At 41.5% G+C, this 22,435-nt stretch overlaps 1 protein-coding gene across 3 annotated transcripts in view; it reads left to right on the top strand.

Annotated features, from left to right (window-relative positions):
• st6galnac5a (ST6 (alpha-N-acetyl-neuraminyl-2,3-beta-galactosyl-1,3)-N-acetylgalactosaminide alpha-2,6-sialyltransferase 5a) overlaps positions 1 to 22,435 on the top strand; it is a 62,807-nt gene that overhangs the window by 30,825 nt on the left and 9,547 nt on the right. For all 3 annotated transcript variants that reach the window (XM_063886918.1, XM_063886919.1, XM_063886920.1), the window contains one exon: positions 14,880 to 15,292. In XM_063886918.1, coding sequence (XP_063742988.1) covers positions 14,880 to 15,292 — 413 coding nt within the window. The remainder of the gene's footprint in view (positions 1 to 14,879; positions 15,293 to 22,435) is intronic.

Raw genomic sequence — 22,435 nt, 5'->3', positions numbered from 1 at the left:
AAAGACAGCTGGCCACAGCGACGGAACATAAATGTATTTAATAGATGCAGAGGCTCGTTTCAGAAATGCAAAAGAGTATCTGTCTGTTTATGAGCCGAGGATGACTACATTTTCCCGGCTCATGATCACATTGTTAATTCCATCCTCCATCATTATCTTGTTAATAATGCAGCAGGAGCCTTGATGATGATGATGATGATGATGATCATCATCATCATCATAATAGCCTCAGATGCTCGGCTAATAACTGAGAGGAACAGTAGCGACTGCACACGCATTAATACCAGCATTTAATGCTTTAAACATGAGAGAGTAACTTGTGCTTTGCTTTAAAGGGCCCTTTTATGATAATTTTCAGGTTCATATTTGTATTTATTTTCTCCACTGGGACCTCACTCCATGCTTTAATGTTCAAAAAGCTCTTTATTGATCTCATACTGCCTGTGCTGCAGCACCTCTTTTCACCCTCTGTCTGAAACCAGAGCCCAGCACTCACACTCTGACTGGTTAGCTGGCCGGCTCTGTTGTGATTGGTCAACCACTTAGAGATGTCCCGCCCCTTAGCCTATCATGTAAAATGTGTTGGAGTGCTAGCCAACAGAATCGTGAGTGTTGCATAGTGATTTTACTATCCAAGTCCAATGGAGGCGTTTGATGAATTATAGCCTTTGCAGACCATTTACATGCACAAAAACCTACAGGATAAGGGAACCCCAAAAGTATGATATTATATTTATTGATCCTGTGACTTAACATTTTTATTTCCAACAAATGCAATCATGAATCTTTGAATCCAACAGGGAGCATTTTGCTGCCCAATGAGTATTTTACTTTGTTACTAAAGTTACATTTGGTTTCAAGGTTTCAAGGTTTCAAGGTTTTATTTGTCATATGCACAGCAGATACAACGTATATGTTGGTGTGTATTTGGCCCATTATACCTCTTTTCTTTTATATAGTTGTTCTGGCACTTTTGCTGAAGTGAAGGGTCTGAGCGTCTGTGTGAGACTCGCCTTTCCTTCAGCGTGCAGTAACGTGAAAGCGGCTGATCAGGACTCATTAGGAGATAAAACGTTCCCCCACAGAAGGCTGTTAGCATGCATGCACACATTGTTTGTGTTGTTATGAATTCCTGCTAGGCAGAATACACCCAGGATTAGACTAATGAGCCTGGCGTGTGTGGGGGAGGCTCATCACCTTGGTAAAAAACTGAGGCAAACAACCTTCCTGCAGCCATTTACTGACAAGAGGAATAACTTCCAAGATCAACCTGTGCGAGTGTAACGCTCAAGTTCCTCATCACCAGGTCGGCTATTATCACATCTCAGGTGCGCATTACCATGGCAATAAACATTAGTGTTGTGATTCATTTTATTAGTGTTTCCCTGTTAATGTACTCTGGGGTTGCCCTGGATCACATAGGGACCTTGAGTTTTACCACACAGATGGGAGCAGTACTATTAATTAATGATAATAATACTAATTGATATTCATATTTATGAGTTATTTGCACACTTAGTGATGGAGGATGTATTCAGGTCCCTTCAGCATGAGTAAAAGTACAACAATGTAAAAGGACCTTTATTTGTTCTAGTGTCTTTGCTTTTCCTTTAGTATCTTATTTTATCTTCTAAACACCATAAAATGACTCCCAAGACGGTCACGTGACATGTCATAACATACCAGTCCACAAATTAGAGAAAAAAACCTCAAAACATTTAACTTCCTGAATATAAAAAGGTGTCATTGTGACGGATAACGAGTCCTACTTTCAAAGCCTTTTCTATAAAAAGTTAGAGCGTTTCTTCCTAAGACAACCAAAACAAATCAGGGTTATTAAACGGAATTGTTGAACACATGATTCCTCAAGTCACTGTTCTTAAGAAAAAGGAAATAAATCCTCACCAAGATCACATAAAAATAGCTTTATATCTTAGCACATGACGACCTCTGCCCTGTCTTTAAATTACATGTGCAGTGCAGTAATCCTCTTTGATCTAAATGTACTTTCTGTGCTTTGGCTTAATTATAATCTTGTCCTTTCATTGTTCCTTATCTCTAGAAGTTCTTGTCTGACTATATTTCGACTATTTCCACTGCAGATTTTGATGGGTGAGTTGATGGGTGAATATGAAAATGCACCTACATACTGGTGGATGGAAACACACATCTGAAAAGGGAACTCGATCAGGCACTGTAAGAAGATTTAGGAACCAGTGATTTGATAATGTTGAATTGTTTTCTTAAAGCTGTTTTTATGAAGTCTTGTTCAGTAAAGAAAAGTACTACAGCTGAGAGAAAATGTAGTAATGTAAATGTAGTAAAACTTTTACTTTTTTGCACGGAGACAGTGTGGACTAAAGCTCAAAGATGTTGAAAGACTCTCCTACGCGTCTTGCTTGCAAATATGAAATCTGTCGCCTCCCAGGAGAGTCTTTGTGCTTGACGATTGTTGTCACTGGCAGCTGGTGTTTAACACACACACACACACACACACACACACACACACACACACACACACACACACACACACACACACACACACACACACACACACACACACACACACACACACACACACATCCTTTTTGGTAACTGTCTCTCATTATCCTCTGCTCCAGCACATAATGGACAAACTCCAACTAGAATATTTTGTACTCAAAGTGTTTTCAGAGGGAGGCAGAGCTTTTCTCCGCAGGACTGAAGTATTGGCGATGTTTTATTGATGTCTTCTTTTTGTTTTTCTTAGGCTTGTTGTTATATTGCGAGAACACAACAGTAATTGCTCCTTTGGGATCTCGATCGACGGGATTTATTACTGTTGCACTCCAAGATTTAACAGCCGGTCTCCAGTCTGGAAGAGCCTTGGTTGGAAAATTGCCCATTTTTTCCCCTTGTTCATAGCAAACGTATCATCTCAACTTTAACGGTTAACGGTTCCATATTTAAACATCCTCCCGCTTTCCCTTCCCATACATATATGCGCATTTAAGCCAGAATTATACTGCACCTTTTTCAGTTTCATTTCCATCTCCTGTAGAAATGTGTCTTTCGCCGCGGACGTGATGTGAAATAATGTCTCACACCTTCTTGCTCAGACCCCTCCGAGTCATTACTCTCACCAGACTTCTCTTAACAATATCATCTTCTCTTCATCGATTCAGTCTATTGTTTACGAGCGATAACCATGACCACGATTCCCAGCAACTGATCTGAGGGGATTAGGGGAACATAATCAGTCCACCACAGAGGGGTTGGGAACCAATATTCAGTTCCAAGAAATAAGCACATCCACAAGGCGGGTAGCCAAAGAAAATGTGTGTTTCGAGGTTTGGTTCCTAAACACACACACACATCGCAGAAATACATTTAGTTTTTATTTGGTCTAGGCATTATGGGAAGACTCAAAGTCTACTTGTGGATGCAGAAATAATGAACAGATTGTTATTGAATCATTTCATTTAATAGCAGCAAACAAATTAAACTGCATGCAAATAGGTTTCATATAGAGTCAATGTAAATGAATATACATTTGAATACAATTTTCATCATTTGTATGTGAAATAAGCATGATACCTGTTTGGACTCGATAAGAACCGGACTCGTTAAGCTGAATCGAAATTTGAACTGTAATTGGTTAAACGCAAACAGCAACCAAACCATGAAATGAAGCTGAGCCCACCGTCCTTAAAACCCAAAGGCTGGATGCGCTTGGGAGGAGAGATGCTGCAGATGTTTTAATAAGGGGTTCCGAGTATTTGTACTTTAATTGATATCGCATTATGGACTTGTGCAGTTTCCACATTTCATCAGGAGCATTGTAAAAGCAAAACATGTGAACACACATCTGAGTGTAAAGAATCCAGACTCAATGAAGACTCCTTGGTACAGATCCTCCTTAAAGTTGACCAATGCTTAATTAAATACCTTTTAAATGATAATGTGAATAATGTTTCAAGAGATAATATTTTAATATCGTGAATAATATCGCAATAACACATCAGTCAAAATGATCGTTTTATTCTTAGTCGTGCAGCTCTGGTTTTAATGAACTGAGGCCGCGCTCACATAATGACCTGCTCAGATACCATCTCTGCCGCGCTGCTGTGAAGCAACGAGTGTGTATTGCTAACTTTTCCGTCATCAAAGGATGCCCCTGAAATCTCTTTTATGTCTCCGCTGGCCTTGCCCTACATTTCTTGGTCTCCAAAGTGTTTCATTCTCTGACAGCCACTCCTTTTTCTTGGTGTTCTTTTTCATCCTTCAGATTGCCTTTCATTCTCTTCCCCTCCTCAGCCCGCCTCTGTCTGTCACCTCCTCCCCCTCGCTTTTTGTCATTTTTACCCATCTCCCTGTCCCTCTGTCACTTCCTTACTCGCTTTCCCCTCCTCCATCTTTTCAGTTTGCCACCTCCTGCTGCAATTTCAGAGCGAGAACACAGTCAAGGGAGGGAGATTCTTTGACTTCATCTTTTGTATTCATGCCAAGGCAATCATTCCTACAGGGGTGTGTGTGTTCCTCACTGCAGCACCTTGCTCCTTCCTCTTTCTGTGTGGAGGTTATAGGGACAAGCAGTGGCTGAATTTTACCATCTGCACCAGCGGCTAACAGGCTGATATGGACCAATTAAGGCAAGGAAAGTGTGTGTTGTAACAAGGCGCAACTCGATTGTCTCCACACTCCCACTGACTCGACACGTCGGGCTGCCTTTCGGTCCGCTCTCTCCAGCAGCTCAGACTAATAGAAACTCACAGCAAGCGCCGGGTCAACCTCACCTGACGAGGTGAGGAAGAGGAGGAGGAGGAATCACATTTTATCCAGAGAGAGCAAGAAACAAGGTGCAGCATTCTTCTTCTCACCTTTCCCCGCTGAGGTGGTGAGGAGAGTTAAGGTTTAATGACACAGTGTTGCCTTCGGGGCAGAGTCGGGCTGCACGTGACCTGCAGAGGCGTTCGTTCAGATATAAGGGCATTTTAGATTAGGGGAGTGGACTGTAGTAAAGAAAGGAAGATGTGGATTCAGTGTGGGTAGACACAGCAATAGTAAAACCTATACAACCTTAGTAAGATATAATATATATAATAAATATAATAAATAATAAAATACAGCCCAGTATAGTAGAAGTTCTAGCACTGTGGTCAAGACTTGGTGTCACAGAGATGATGCTACAACTGTGTGGTCAGTTTTTACAACATCAACTTCGGTGTTCTTGGATTTGTATTATATTCAGCGTGTGTTTGGTTGCAACCTACTGCATTTTATATCCTACAACTGCAGTTCCCAATTGTTTGACCTCTTAGTATGAAGGAATTTCTTATTGCAAGCTCTAGATATAAGTTAGATTTCTACAAAGTTGTGTCCAGTACAATCAACATTTCCTCAAGATACGTTTACTTAAAGGCCCTGTTCCCTTTCCTGTAGTGTGTTATGGACGTTTTTGTGCATGTAAATGGTCTGCAGAGGCTCAAATCCAAAAGTTTTTCTCCCACACACTCCCCCCCTACCTGAAACACCTCCATTGGACTCCTTTGTTTACTTCCTGAACAAAGCGCTCAAAATTGTACGTGATGGCTAAGGGGCGGGACATCTCTTAGAAGTTGACCAATCACAACAGAGCCAGCCAGCTAACCAATCAGAGCAGACTGGGCTCTGGTTTCAGACAGAGGGTGAAAAGACGTGCTGCAGCACAGGCAGTATGAGAAAAATAAAGAGCTTTTTGAACATTAAAGCATGGAGACATGTCCCAGTAGAGACACTAAATACCAATTCGAACCTGAAAATGATGTCCTTTCAAATAAAAAATCTAAAAGTTTGATCATGTAAACATTGCCTTCATAGGTAAAAGAAACCATTGTGGACTGTAGGTTTGGTCAGATTGGCTTTCTCTCCATGAAGTAGTCCCACACTCTGTCGTAAAAAGGAAGTTTTATGGTTCTGTTGTGACTAATAAATAAACGTTGAGCACAGCGACTGACTGTAAACATTGCATCAGAGCCATTCTGCGGCTTGTTGTCTTGCTGAGTGATATTGTACAAAACAGGGTTGTGGTTACAATAGCTACCAAACTCCTAAGAATACAGTCCACTCTAAGTCTTTGCTTCCTTCCTGTCTATTCTTTCTGTAGGAGAACTACTAATGTCACAACGTTTCCAATCCTAAACAAGATTAATCCTTATGATTTCAATTCAATCTCAACCGGTAGGAGCAAAATTATTCAGCTTTACTCAACAAAGGAGCAAATGAGAGGAGATGTAGTATCATTTGTTTTATCTAGGATGGATTTTAAATGGTCAGTTGCTTTTATCAAATTGATATGAATAAATAATTAGAATAGAACAGTGCCTACTAATAAAATAATGGCTAATGAGAGGCCATTTTGAACTTTACTCAATGACGGCAGACATCAATTTATCGATTAAGTTTGCGTAACGGTTTTTGTTTTACACATCATTTTAAACGTTATCTTTAGTAATGTTTTTCTCTCCGAATCAGGCATCAAAATTCTTCCATTTGGCTTTTTTTTAATATATAAGTGAACAAAGACAGCATGATTACCGTTGATAGTCTGCTGAAATGTTGCTCGCATTTGTTGTTGTTTTTGAATGTTTCTGGTTGTTAGTTTGATGGTGGTATTTGCTTCAAACGTGTCAAGTGAAAGTGCCAAATCAGATATGGTGTGTGTGTGTGTGTGTGTGTGTGTGTGTGTGTGTGTGTGTGTGTGTGTGTGTGTGTGTGTGTGTGTGTGTGTCAGTGAGAGAGACAGGGACGGTTTGATGTCCTGTAAACTGTTGCATCCCTCTCCACCGGCCAAACACTTTTACTTTGATCACAAACATGTGCACAAGACACACACACACACACACACACACACACACACACACACACACACACACACACACACACACACACACACACACACACACACACACACACACACACACACACACACACACACACACACACACACACACACACACACACACAGAGAGAGAGCCACCCAGTGAAGGGTCCTCTTTACACTCTTGCTTGCTTTGAAGATCAGAGCTTGGCCGCCAATCTCTCCGTCTCTTCAAATGCTCTGGATGGTATCAGCTCTCATTTCAACTATAGCCCCCCTTTAGATCTTCAAAACACTCTCTACATCCATCTATGAACTTCTATTACTCTCTTTTTAGGCCAGATGTGGGGGGAAAAACTGTGAAGTACATAAATTGCCCTCCATCAAAGATGTCTTCTTTTCAAGGTGCTCACAAAAAAACTGTGCCCTAATTAAGACCAGAGAGTCGGAGCAGCAGGAGCTGTCAACCTGGAGTACCTCCACCGATCACTGGATCCCTAATTGCCCCTGTTTCGACATCTCCCTTTCTCTCTCCTCCTCTTCCTCCTCCCCTCCTCGTGTTCATTATTTCTCACTAGCGCTCGCTCCTCGCTCAGCTCTCTCTTATGACCGGTCAAACGCGCTGCCGGACAAACAGCCGTCCTCCATCGATGTGCCCTGCAGCTCAGCAGAAGCAGGTCTGATTCTCCTCTGAATAAAGCTCCTTTAACTCTCCTTTTCCTCCTCTCTGTTGTTGCCTCCAGCTGTTTAGCTTTGACTCTAATTGGTAACTGCACTCGTCCCGCCTTCTCACATCCGCTCCTCCTGCGCAGCTTTCAACTCTAAATGCTGTTTTGTTTCTCTGTTTGTTAACTCTACATTCATTCCCTCTCTATCCCCGTCTACTTCATTTCTTTATCCTCCCATTTCCCCCCTCTTCTTCACTTCCTTTTTATCATGTCGTATCTTATATTGCACATTTTGGCTCTCACAGCAGGAGCCAACTTAAGAAATTAGCTTATTTCTCAGAGCATTTTTGTCCCTTTTTTATCAGATTTCATGAGCTTTTCATGGCCTGTTTCAAAGGCAACATTACTGAATGATGAAACAATACATTAGCATTGCAAATATCAGCCGGATCCTGCCCTGTGAGCTCTGCTCTAACTTCACTGCACTGTTAGGAACAGCTGGCTGTTCAGAGTGTTGTGATGCAATTTTCCCCAACCAGCCCGTCCTCCTCCGCTTTGTTGATGTTGATTTTGTTTGAAGATTTTTTTTCCTCATATTGGTTCTTTCATGCAGCTGCAGTTGTTTGCTGTTCGACTATTTTAGCCGTAGCTGCAGGGAGGGAATAGTTGGTCAGTCCATGGGGAATATTTCAAGTTTTTATTCATCCGGTTAAAATAGCAGAACATCTACAAAATGGAATATGATATAAAGCACAAATCACAACTTCCCATATTTCATTGGCTGAAAACAGCATTTTCTACATTTGTTTTGTGTGATTATCAAAATAGTTGATCTGTATATGTGTGCCTCTACTGGGACATGTCTCCATGCTTTAATGTTCAAAAAGCTCTTTATTTTTCACATACTGCCTGTGCTGCAGCACCTCTTTCACCCTCTGTCCAAAACCAGAGCCCAGTCTGCTCTGATTGGATAGGTGGCTCTGTTTTGATTAGTCTACCTCTTAGAGATGTCCTGCTGTTGGAGCGCTAGCCAATAAAAGCGTGAATATTACGCTGTGATGTCACTATGTTACAGAAGTAAACACAGGGACTTTAACCTTTGCAGACCATTTACAAGCACACAAACGTATATAACACACTACAGGAGAGGGAAAGCATAACACGGCCCCTTTATTTGTTGCAGCTCTGAGTGGTGCTGACGTTCTGTACTTCTGGTTCCTGCATCTCTGTGCATTCACTTTGTTTTCTTCACACATACGACACTGGAGAATGTCCCCCATGGGCCATGAAGGACAAAAGCTGCATTCAGTACCCAATACATGAGCAGTGTGACCTACAACAACAACAACAACAACACATACTTATATGTATATTTAGGTCAGAATTTCTCCCTTTTTGTTTTTCACAACTTACAAGAGCAGTTTTGCTTCCAGCCACCATTAATTTCTGAGTGTGGGTTTGAAGGCATTCCTCTGAGGAAGCTGCAGAAACAGAGGCGTCTTTGACGAGCCTAAAGGTCAGGCCTCGGGGCCCGGAGGAGGCTGAAAATGTTCTGTTTTGTTGTTGGGTATCTCTGAACAACACTAGACAGCCAGACGGTGTCCTGCTGGGCTGCATGATTGCCGCCTCTCAGTGCTCGCATTTACCGACCATATCCTCCATTTCACATCCTTTAAGGCCCGGCATCATCACTAAGCCTGCGCTCGATCCCCTCCCCACGGCATTCACCCACACAAAATCAATAACAACACTCCAATGCTATTTCTCCGCTCAGAGGGTGTATGGCTCACGTCAAGCGTAATGGTTCACTGCATTGTAAGTGTGTCTCTTCCTCTGGGGATGCTGCTGAGTTGTAGGAGGGGGAGGGGGGGGGGGGGGGGGAATCGGGTGAGGAATTAAAGCTGATTTCATGCCCCCTTAAGACCCATGTGAGATTTAACCACCAATTATTGTCTGTGTTACCCATGGGCAGCGAAGGGCTCTGAGCACCAGTGGAGGAAGAATAACTCGGATATATTTTACTTTCATACTACATTAAAAAAAATACTCTGATACAAGTAAAACCTGCATTTTCAAATATTACTCTAGTAACAGTACAAGTGTATTGCCAGGAAATATTACAAAAGTACCAAAAGTGAAAATACTCGTCAAAGCCATTTCAATTTACCGTAAGGCTGTACTTTAATGACCTTGTTGTTTGATATCTTAACCTTTAATGATGCTTCTTTGTTGGTTTGGTAATTGATTTATATTGTGTATTAGCCAGTGGTGTAGGTACATTTACTCAAGTACTCAATTTTGAGATGCTAGTACTTTATTTGAGTATTTCAGTTGTCTGCTACTTCCATCAAACATCAAAACATACTTGAGTATTTGAGTATTCCTACACTCTAGTACTTCTAATTTTACTTAAGTACAAGACCTGAGTACTTCTTCCTCCTCTGGGGTTAGCTAATAGTAAGTCACTTTTTTGATGTTGATTAATGGTGCAGCTCTAACCAGAACAAACTTAATGACACTGGAAACACACTCATGTTTATTCAGAGCTTAATAGGCACCAGAACGTTGTCTTTGGTCCCCCGTCTCCCTCTGCTCTCAGAGATACCGCCTCCCCAGGAGGTCCGGGACCAGAGCTGCCTCTCTCTTTTCCATCCCCTCATCCTCGATCCGTCTCAAGGTTAATCCCCGCCGCTCTGACAGCCATGTTTTCCTCGGGTCAGGGAGTCGGGCAGGTTGAGCGGGTCAGTGACGTTTCCCTGTGAGGGGGGCGAAGATGTGACAGGCTGTTTTCTGTCGGTATCTTTGTACCAGGATGCTGTGGATGGATGTGTGGGCTTAATGAAACCAGGGCAGGCTTCCGGGGTTTGCACCAACTGGGACAAGGTTACACTATTAGGCAAGAAGACTCATTAGTAACGACAATGATTATGTCGCTTTGTGTGAGGACTAAGCTTAGTGGGTCAGGCTTTTCAAATGTGACAATATACTGCTTTTCTCTATTTGCTATGATTTTAAATTGAGTTTTGGACAAAAAACAATATCTGGGAAACCAAACGATTTATTAACTAATCAACAAACTCATCAGAGTAGCAGCTTCACAACCATCAAATATTGTTTAAATTATATTCAGATATTTTTATTTTCAGCGTAAAATGTTCTTATTTACTCTGTTTTGTATATTTATATTTTTGTCAACATTTCTTTTTATCATTTTTTAAAATAGTTTTTAACAAAGCTTTTTTCTTTAATTTGTTTTACTGAATTCCTCTTATTGAATGGATTGATCCATTATATACACCAAATTGAATTCCTTTTAATGTATGTGTTAAACTACTCGGCAACAAAAACTCGATTCTGATTCTGGGTCTGACATTTTATCTCCCTAACTGTTCTGCTCCTCTGAATCAGATTAAAGCTGGATGAATATTGATTATCCCTGAGGGAAGGCCAAAGCCTGCACATGCCCATGCCTCACACGAGGGTACGGCTGACATATATACATCTGTGCCGTACATGCATAGCTGCTGCATTATTTATGCTTATTTAAAGGTCTGGTTGTACTGAATACACAATTAATAACTGGCTCAGTTTGAAGGATGGTAGTCGGATGGCAGAGGCTCACTAGATGATGCAAAACTACTTTTACTTGCATTGATCTCTGATTCTGTATGAAAGGTGGTCAATATGAAAGTATGAAGAAGAATAGACGGAGTGTAAATCACAGTTTAAGCTCTGCAGCTATATTTAAAGGCTTACAAAAGTAAAAGTCAAGAAGTATAATCAGTGAAATCATTCAGAGAGAGAGACCAATGTGAATGAAATGTAAGTACAGTACGACTGCCTGATGCAGGAAGCACAGTTACAACAGTATATCTTTTTATGAGTAGCTCATGAAGCTTTTTAAAATGTATAAGCTGTTAGCTAGTTTAGTTCAGTGTTTCCCAACCATGGCGACTTCTTAAAGGATCCCTGTCACCTCTTTGTGTCTGTAATGTTTTATAAACACGGTGAGAAATTCAAATATGAAGGTCCCTTTGGGGGGAGTGCTAAAACCCGCAGATAAATCAGTGTTTGTTTTGAGCAAAGCTGAAAAACATTGTTCTTCTTATGTCTATCTTTATTCCTCCAGTCAGACAGAAATAGCCGAATGTTAATCAGAATTAATTTAGTTTGGATATTGATTCGTTACTTTACTGCCTGAAGCTTCGGTCAGTAGCTTTAACAGGACATTGATATCATTCACTTTAAAAGAAAACCCAAACACCTGTCGCAGGTAAATGATCAAAGGTATTTTAATTTACAGACACGGTTCATTATAATTCAAACTTAAGATTTAATGGTAAAAACCTTCCTTTTAATAAAGCATGACAGGGCCGCTTTCAGCCTTCCCTAGAACATTATATATTGTGTTGTTGTTTCATCTTACTCTGATAGTTTGTATTTTACTTTAAGTCTTGTAACCTTTTTATATTTTGGGATTTTATTATATCATTTTATATTTCCATTCATGATTGTTGATCTGAAAAGCCTTCAAAATGTGTTTTGTGATATTGGGCTCTATCAATAATATTTGATTAGATTTTTATTTGAACAGAAGTTTGATCCAGTCTTTAATATTCTCTTGAACAATGAATGAGATAAACTACATCGACTCAATCCCCTCAGACCAATCACCCATATTGGATGGGTCACGTAATTCTGGCTAAAATAGAGAGTCTTGTCCAGACATCCAGCCTATTTCTCAGTAATAGCCTGACGGAGCTCCCTGAAGAGGCCAATTCTGGCCAGCGGAGCCCCACTTAAATTCTCTGTGAGACAGAGGAAGAGAGAATAGCGTCTGCGGAGCCACTTAAAAGCCCCCGGGTGAAAATGGGATTTCTGACCTGCTCCACTGGTACCGCAGCTTTACGGCCAGATTGGCTTTCCAGGTGGGAGAGGGAGGGGGATGGGAGGAATGGATGGATGGATGCTGCTGCTGCTAGTGATGGTGGAGACCGCTAGGACCTCATTAGCTCGACATCTCATCAAACACTACGGCACCGGGGTGGCTCTCCCTGCCTCCATATATCTCTTTGTCTTACGCCACATTTTCTTTCTCTTTGTTTTTATCGCTTTACTTCATTCTCTTTCACACCTTCCTCTCTGTGCCGCCGCTCCTCAAGGTCTCATTAGCCAGATGAGTCTGTTCGTCTGGTAATCTGACAGTAAGTCAAAGTCGGCAGATGAGGATGATAATGAGGCATTTCCCCCTGTACACTCACACTCACATCTAGCTATAATCATTTGCTCTTGTTAATGCCATGGAAATGTAAATTAGCTATGGCTATAGGAATGTAAATAACCATCATACTTCTGCTGGGGAGATATTTCAGCGTGCATTAACGGGCTCTGCAGGGCCTGGTTTGCATATCATTGCTGCTCAGTGCAAGGGGGGGGCGGGGGAATAAACACCCACATGCATGCATAAAAAGAACATGAGGAGTAACACTACACACACACACACCACACACACCAACACTCTAACAACATGTAGAGCAGCTCGCATAAATAGATTTATGGTAATGACTAATGTTCATGCACAGACAGAAATTCTTAATGAGAAGCATGACTTCCAGTGTAGCTTCATCTGTGGCAGACCACAACCACAACAGGATGATATATGAGTGCATAAATGTGTAGAAAATGATAATAATCAGGGTTTTTAAAATACTTTTTAGTCATATAATCCAACGAAATGCTCAGGATGTCAAGCCAACAAACATGACAGGCTGATACCTTCGTTCTCATTATTGATTGATGTGTAGACTATTCTCTTAAACCGATTTAATCGATTAAATGTCAGGAAATAGTGAAGCATGGCGTTATATCCACAATATATATGGTATAGTTGTGTGATTATTTTATCTTAAGGATGGAGTCCAGAAGAAATGTTCCTATAGGGACGTTAAAAGTTTATCTTACGCTATATTTAAAATGCTTGTTTTCTAACAACACTCTAAAACCAGACGATATTCAGTTCATTCAGTAGAAACAGGCAAAACTTAAAATATAAATGATTTCTTTTTGAATCTTTATTTTTATGAGCATTCCTCTTAGTTCCTATGTAAATGTTTGTTTCTCCCTCATTTTTGTTTTTCAGTTCTGAAGATTTTAACCTTATCGGATTAAAATACATTTTTTAAAAAGTGCATCCGGAGGTCAACTCTCACTTATCAGTCGTTAAAAACAAAAGCAAAGAGAGATAGATAGACTCGGAGGATGAAACCCTCTTTATTAGTCACATACATGCACACAGCAGAGCACACACAGTGAAATTGGTCCTCTGCATTTAACCCATCCTAGTGCTATGAGCAGTGGGGAGGGGGGATTGGAGATGTCCAGTGCCTTGCTCAAGGGCACCACAGCAGGGCCTAGGAGGTGAACTGGGACCTCTCCAAGTCCACTTTCCATATTTCAAGTCTGTTCGGGGACTTGAACCGGCGACCCTACGATTCCCAGTCCAAGCCCCTACTTACTTGGCCACTGCTGGACCAGAATTTATTATTGTTTAAATTGTATAAGTGATGAGCAAAGTAAAAAGAAGAAGAAAAAAACACCAGATATAATTAGAAATAAGCACTTGTATTGCAAGTATTTGTTAATACCTGCATTTATTAACACAGGTAAACATATACCCTAACACTCATTTGATCATACAACACATTTTAAATAAAATCCCCTCATAAGATGTTTCTGTTTTCTCCTGACGAAGTGATTAACTAGCAAACAAATTTATGTTGGTATTTGATCCACATACTTATCATATATGTTATTGTCAGTCATTTCTATCACAATATTCCTCTAGAGTTCCTGAGTTTGAAATATACAACACGGTGAATACTTGAGGTTGATATTTGATAAGAATTCAACGTGCACCCGACCTGTTGTTTTGGGGTAAACACACACCCCTCTGTACTTTGTGAGTGGGCGAAAGATGTAAGGTGAATGCCTTTGTAAGACCCCGGGGTTTCTAGGTATCGCAAAAGCGAAATGACAAGCTACTCATCCCCAGGAGGCTCTGCCGCTACCCATTTGTCAACAAAGCATTTTCTTCCTCAAACACACAGCAAAGCATTTTACCACGCTCCCCCTAGGTGTGCTGTTCTGTCTGCTTTGCATATTTCTGTATAAACCGGGGCTAAACACAACTTTCAGAGCAATTTTGAGTTCTGGAAAAAAACCAAATATGGTGAAAACTTAGGATTCAGGTGGCAGTGCTGCTGGTTCTTCCACTGGGAGTAAAGAGGCCACAGTTTCAGTTCACAGTACATCATATTTGCATAAGAAAGTTTTACTTTCCCTTTGCTTTAATCTTGTTTTTCTTCCATCACCAGCCTCCCAGGATGCACTGCCAGACCTGCGCCCTGGTGACGAGCTCAGGTCATCTCCTCGGAGGCGGACGGGGGGAAGAGATCGACCAAGCCGAGTGCGTCATCCGGATGAACGACGCCCCCACCGCCCGGGGTTACGCTCCAGACGTGGGTCGCCGCACATCCCTGCGCGTCATCGCTCACTCCAGCATGCAGCGTGTCCTGCGGAGCCGCCACGAGCTGCTCAACGCCAGCCAGGACACCGTGTTCATCTTCTGGGGCCCCAGCAGCTACATGAGGCGCGACGGGAAGGGCCTGGTGTACAACAACCTGAGACTGATGAACCAGGTGCTGCCCAAACTCAAAGTCTACATCATCTCCTGGCAGAAGATGCTTCAGTTCGACGAGCTCTTCAAGAAGGAGACCGGCAAGGACAGGTGAGGGAGAGTTCATCGCATGATTTACCGGAACATTTGAATATCACCCTTTAAGGCTAAACCTGCGACAGGATGAGCTCAGGTGCTACAGGAATGAATATGTTTCTCCATATTAAAATCAAGAGATGAAGCGTTTTCAGATGATGATTTCATTAAAAGGTTACTCGACTGACAGAAAATCAGTCCTCATTTTCCAAGTATGAGGATAAGCAACATAAATGGTCTCAAACATCTGTTCGTACAATAGTCTCAAATGTGAGCCTTTGCTGCCTTTTATTTGACTATTGTAATTTGAATAAATACAGTTCGGCATTTTGATTTAGGGCTTTGGGAAATTGTGTTTGGTGTTTTTTAGGGTTTTAGTCTAACTGGATTTACTGAATAGTAATATATATGTTTTGAACTACAGATGAACTGATAATGAGTTTAATCTTTGGAGGCTTGAATCAAAGTGACTTGGTTATTTTGTGGTCATGCTTTTGGGTATAAGATTACATTTTAAAGCCTATAAATATATATTAGCAGTGCTTGAAGCACAGTTAGATTTCAGTCTATCTGAGTACCATTACTTATTTCTTATTAAATTCTTTAATAAATGATCTTACTTTAGTGGTGCAGTTATGGTAATGATTCGGAAAAGTAGCTCCTGCTCAGATAACCTGCTAGAGGACTCCTGAAATGTGCAGCAGCGTGAGGTTCAGACTGAGCTTTGATATTAGTCCAGTTGGAAGGCTGTGTGATAAGAGTTTCTCCTCAGGGCTCCAGAAGTCTATTTCTTGAAGTGGTCAGTCCCCATGGTATGAATGTAATGGTTTATGTTTTTGCCCAAGGTGAAGAAACACTCAAAGCGCAGCATGCAAGCCTGCTAACATAAAACTGTAGAGGCAGCGCCAGATATAGAAGGCAAGGAAGGGTTTCTAGTTAAAACCAGTGTCAGGTAATATGATGTGACAAAAAAGCATCACCTGACATCAGGGCCACACACCCAAACCTTTCTGCCATTAGATTTAAAGAGGCCCTGTTGTCCATTTTGGGGTCTTCCCTTTCCTGTAGTTAATTATATAGGTGTTAGTGAATGTAAATGGTCTGCAGAGGCTTAAATCCCTCACCCCTGGCCTGAAATGCCTCCATTGGACTCCTTTTTACTTCAGTAACATAGTGACATCACTATGTGACACTCACGTTTCTATTGGCTCGCACTCCAACACATTATACAGTACAGGCTGTGGAATGAAAATAAAACTAAATGTTTTGTTTACGCGTGACGTCAAAGGGATTTAGAAACTCTTTCAGAGTTACTGCAGCGTCTTTTCTAAAGCAGTGTTAAAGGGCTCGAAATTAATGAGTCCTAGCTGAGTCCTCAGTCTTGAGGCCTTTAATGCTTAATGAAAATGCTATCACACACACATCTGCACACACACACACACACACACACACACACACACACACACTCACACAGTTAGTCTCTCTCCTTTTGTCCGGAGTGTTGTTGGAGACTGAATGTCTTCAGCGTTTAGACAGATGTCCGGGGGAAAATGTCGAGTCAAGGGATTTGGTGAATGGCCAAGACTTCCATCCTTCAGGATCTGTGTCTTCATTCATGGTAAATGTTTATAGGGAGCGAGCGGCTTCCGATGTACTGTTATCCTCTTTATAGCGTTTGGCATTAATATCCGTGAGGCTTATTTGAGGTCATTTCAGCTCTGTGGAGCGTGGGAAGAGGGAGGAAGAACACCTCCATTAACTGTACATCATTTTAATGATGGATTAAAGTTTAAAAGAAGCTTTCTGCTTGAAATTACAATATTTTAATGCATTTATAAAATGAATCCTATTGTTTTTTAGGACTGTGAAGCTGTGTGAGCTGGCAGTAATAGCAGAGTTACTGGGTGATCAACTGTGCGATCGGCAACCCTGCAAGCCAGTAATTGTAATTATGGGCTATGCCGTTTCAGTAAAGGTAATTAAGATGGTGTGGGAAGGTGTCACATCCACCCATTTTTATAATGCTGGCAGAGGAGGAATGAAAAACAGGTGTCCCCCTGCCTCCTCTGTGTTAAATTACCATGCGCCTCAACCAGTGATTAAAGGCAAATTAGCTTTTTAAATAACTTTTCATCCCTTTACATCATTTTATGCTCCCATAATGCTTTGCTCTAACGGCTTACAGTCTCACTGTGTTTTACTGTTGTTCTGCTTGATTCATCGGGGGAAATTAGTTTAAACTGGAATAAAGTGCGTCAGGTTTTCAGTTTACCAAAAGATAGACTTCAGAGGTCAGAAAGAGAATGAGAGAAGCAACAGAAAGCCTAGTGTTCAATAGAGAACAATACGACAGTAGAGTTTACAGTCCTGGAAGAACAATTAGCCACGACAGGAGCCTTGATGTAGTGTGACCAAACCCATTTGGGGATTTGAGCCTTTGCAGACCATTTACATGCACACAAACCTATATAATACACACCAGGAAAGCGAATCCCCCCAAAAACTATAACAGGGCCCCTTGAATTAAACTTAGAACACTCTACAGAGTCAATTATTAATAGGTATCTTCTAAAAGTTGAACAATATCACACATTTTCCAAAGTGTACGATCACCTTTAAAGGTCATTTTCTTTTATTTAAGTAATATAAAAGTCAATTGGAAATCCTGCCCTGGAATTTTGCTATAATTGGATGGAAACTACTTTCCTAAGAGCCCATGTAGAAGAAGAGAAGATTCAACTTTATTGTCATTGCACAGAGTACAAGTACTAGGACAACGAAATGCGGTCTCTGCATTTGACCCATCCTAGTGTTAGGAGCAGTGGGCTGCCATTATGTACGGCGCCCGGGGAGCAGTGTAGGTAACCAGTGTCTTGCTCAGGGACACCACGGTGGCACTAGGTCTCTTCGGGGACTTGAACTGGTGACCTTCCAGTTCCCAGGCCAACCCCCTATGGACTTCGCCACCACCGCCCATTAAAATGTCGTTCCCTGACCGGGAATCGAACCCGGGCCGCGGCGGTGAGAGCGCCGAATCCTAACCACTAGACTAGTAATTGAAATACCTGTGTGGCTGTACCAAGCAGAGCAGAGGTGCCGATGGACCATCTTTCAGAATAAAAGTTAGATTTTTAGTTACACATCTTAAGTATTTCCTGAAGCAATTAATGAGTTGTAAAGAACAATACGCATCCTGCAATATATACGGGATATAAATAAAACATAAAGCATTCCAGATGCAGGAAAGTCTGCAGCTTAGTAAAGCCAAATTAGATAGTGCATACAAATAAATATAATTTAATTGGATAAATAGAACTCGAGAGAAGTGATTGCAAAACAAATAAATGGAAGCTTTAGTCCCGCAGCTTTCACCCCTGAGCAATGCAACGTGAGTGAGTGGAAGTGAAGAACCATAAATCAGTAATCAACACCAAACTGCTTCTAATCACTGCAGCCTTTAGTAAATAACCTGTGCGTGCCTTCTTCTAAACAACAGCTTTTTTAAACTAATGTTTCAGCTCCGTGTCCAGGGTGCATTTATCATGACGTTCGACACGTGTTCAGCTTCTACTAATTGCACCAATTCACACCCTCGTTTGGCCTTTACCTCTCAGCAGTAACATAAAAAACATTATAATAAACTACACCTGCTCTTCAGAAATAAACACGTTGCAACAACAGAGTAACCAAAGAGCAGAACGACTGTCTTTCTCTTCTCAGCATCCATAATTAGAAAGATTTACACTTCTTCACTAATTCGATTCTATTAGATTATTTCTCTCAAAGTAAATGACAATATGCCTGCTGGGTGTTGTTGCTAATCAACTCAATATTATGAAAACAGCCATCTCCTTTATTAATACGAGCCCAAATAATATCAGTCTTTTAATAGAAATAAGATGTTAACACCCAGGGATCAGAATACAGCTAAACTCATCATTAACGGGCTGCTTTTGCTCGACTTTCAAACCCAAACTGTGTAAACACGAGGAGCCGTTCTCCTTCACCGGGATGAATCCATCTTCCCACTCACAGCTTGCTTCCAGTCCTTTTTAAAGACAGCCATTGAAGCTAAGAGCTTGACATTTCACACCACATTATTCATCAGCATGTTCATAAACAAGGAAATGAGGAAGACTTCTTAAGTCAGATTAGCTGCACGCCTCCCGACTAAGACCCCCGCGCAACCACCAAAGGCGGCTTGATGACAAAATGTTGCGCTTTGAACTTTGGACGTTTTCTAATTTGCAAAAGGTATCTGTGTGTGTGTGTGTGTGTGTGTGTGTGTGTGTGTGTGTGTGTGTGTGTGTGTGTGTGTGTGTGTGTGTGTGTGTGTGTGTGTGTGTGTGTGTGTGTGTGTGTGTGTGTGTGTGTGTGTGTGTGTGTGTGTGTGTGTGTGTGTGTGTGTGTGTGTGTGTGTGTGTGTGTGCTGTTGTCAAAGTAAAGCCACAGGGCGGTGTTTGCATATCAAAACAAATCAACATGTTCCAGACAACCTGGGTGCTGTCGTAATTAAATGAAAATGAGAAGTCTGTGCTTCGGCAGCGATAGCATCACTTTGGTCGGACACTGTTGTTCGTCTCCTGCACAGACTCTAATAAAGATGAAAATCAGACAAAAGTGCGGCGTCACTATTCATCACGCTGTCACTCAGTACAGATTCAGAGGGTTTTGGTGTTGTTTGGCAACACGGTAAAACAGCAGGATGTGTCTATTCGGAGACGTTTTTTCTCCAGCACACACAATGTTGGGTTAAGGTCAGAGTGGGGTGAAAGAGGGAAGTTGTTGTTGTTTGTTTGACTGCTGAAAGAGAACTAAACTGAGCATGTGTCTGAAATAACTCCCTAACTCCTACACTGTGCACCAAAGTGACCGTCCACTTTGTTATTTGAGTGTCCGAATGTATTCTGATTAATTGTTCCCTCAAAATAGGCTTCAGAATCCACTAAAAAGAGGTGTGTCCTACTCAACCTGTGAAGCTGATTAACGCTGCATTGATTTATAGTAGGTGGGCCACAAAATGTTCACAAAAATGTTTGTATAGAATTGAGGAAGCACTAAAATCTCATAAGAAGAGGTGTGTCCTACTCGTCCAGTGTAGTTGATTAATGCTGCTTTGATTCATAGTCACTGGATTGTTTCACCGTACGGACGCAGCCCTCCATATGCAAGATGTCCACATACCTGCAACCTTTTGATTATGAAGTCTCTGTGTTAAAGGTGCCATAGAAAGCATCTATCTGGTATTTTAAGTTGTTCTCTGATGTCTACAAAGAAGGTATATAACTTTGGTTGATCCAAAAAGGGTCCAGATGCAGTTTTACAGGTCCATTTACAACTCTATGATTTGGACCTAGAATGAAACGAGCTGAATTGCCTTATTTGGGGGCTCATTTAAATAATGATGACGAGCTCTGCTCTGATTGGCTGGTTTAGAAGGAGCAATCCATGGCTGCCTCAGAGCCCACAGAAGTAAGTGAAGCGAAACTGTGAGAGATGAACCATGGAGGCCATTGGCATCCAACCTTACATGTTTGAGCCTTTATCGGAGGAGGAAACCGATGAGTTTGAAGAACAGCCAGTGGGTCGGATATTGGAGAGCAACGTTACGGAGTGGTAAGTGTTAGCGTTAGTGTTTCCAGTAGCTGGTGTATGCAAATGTTGGGGCTGGACTACCGTGTGTGACGTCACACACAAGGATTGTTGTTTACCGCTGTGAATGCATATTCATGATTTGCACGTGAACAAGGAAACAATGGTGTTTGAGGTTCACGGTATGTCAGTGAGATGTACCGAACTCTCCTTATTCAACTGTGCCAAGGTAAACACAGTTTTCCATTCCATGGCACCTTTAAAGTCTTTCCGATCCAGACATTTCGACTGTCTTTTGGCCATGCATCTCTATGATCTTTACTCCATGCTTCCAAACGTTTAGTAAAGATGTGTTTCATATTCTGAATGTTCAAGTTCAAAGAATGCTCTGGCAATCTGGTTAATATCGGCACACCCCTGGTTTAAATCGGTAAAAAAAAAAACTAGTTTTAGGCTTTATTCAGAACACCCACACATTATGCTGTTTTGGAAAGGTAGAGGATCATTAGAATGCCTGTTAACAAAGTCATTCTTTGCTGCTGTTTAGAACATGCTCTTAACTTTCCTCCCCTCCTCTAAACGTTCCCATAACTTTCCTCCTCTCCTCTAAACGTTCCCATAACTTTCCTCCCCTCCTCTAAACGTTCCCAGGAAGATGTGGTTTAATCCCACCATCCTTAGGCAGGGGAAATGCTCAAAATTGAAATGCTCAACAGGCTTTTTATTTAAAAGCTTTCTGTCTGACGTGCATCCCCCCCCCCCCCTCCCCCCTTACACTGCTGTCTATCTGTGAGGAACGAAGAGAAACACCTTACAACAGCCGGGGTTATCCCTCCACTCCAAATGTGTCACCCTCATCAACCGGAGGCGAGGCGAGTGTGGAGTTGGCTGCCTGGTTGTTCTTGTCAACACTTTTCTTATCAGGCCGAGCTTTGTTTCTCTGTGTTGCTGAGTGGAAGCCTTCTCTGTGGATGCTGAGTGTGTTTGTGGGAACAGACGAGGAGCAGTAACAAGCTCTCTGAAAGCAGCGGGGAGACGAGGTGGTCGAGAGAACGGCAGATCCTGTCAAACGGCACTTGATCTTCTGCCTCCTCACTCCTCTTTACAGCATTTAAACACAAATGATGAGAAGAAAAGCTTCTTTTAATGCTTGTTTAAAGTGTTCAAAGGAAGGTGGGATGTAAAATAGCTTTTCAGTGACACTAGTGGATGGTTTTATTTATAGTTGGTATTTCTGTGTGTTTGTTCACCACTTGTTCCTGATGGGAAAAGCTTATCGGACGGATTGCTGTGACATTTAGAGAAATTATTCATTGTGCCATGAGGAGAAATCCTTATTACGTTATATAAAACCCTCGGACAGAATTTCCCTAACAAAGTAGATACATTCTATTCCTATTAAAAAGATGTTTCCTATTTAGTCAAGTGTTGTTATACAATGCTGCATAGATTTAGAGTCACTGGGTCACATGTTATGGAAGCTATTGGAAAAAATCCAGACTTTTAAACCCCAAATCTTTACATAAATATTTACATAAAATAGACTTTTCTAACTATTTAAAAGAG

This window comes from Eleginops maclovinus, chromosome 6, assembly GCF_036324505.1.
Source record: "Eleginops maclovinus isolate JMC-PN-2008 ecotype Puerto Natales chromosome 6, JC_Emac_rtc_rv5, whole genome shotgun sequence".
Taxonomy (NCBI): domain Eukaryota; kingdom Metazoa; phylum Chordata; class Actinopteri; order Perciformes; family Eleginopidae; genus Eleginops; species Eleginops maclovinus.
The sequence above is the reverse complement of the archived record's forward strand: the minus strand, read 5'-3'. Positions and strand labels throughout refer to the sequence as shown.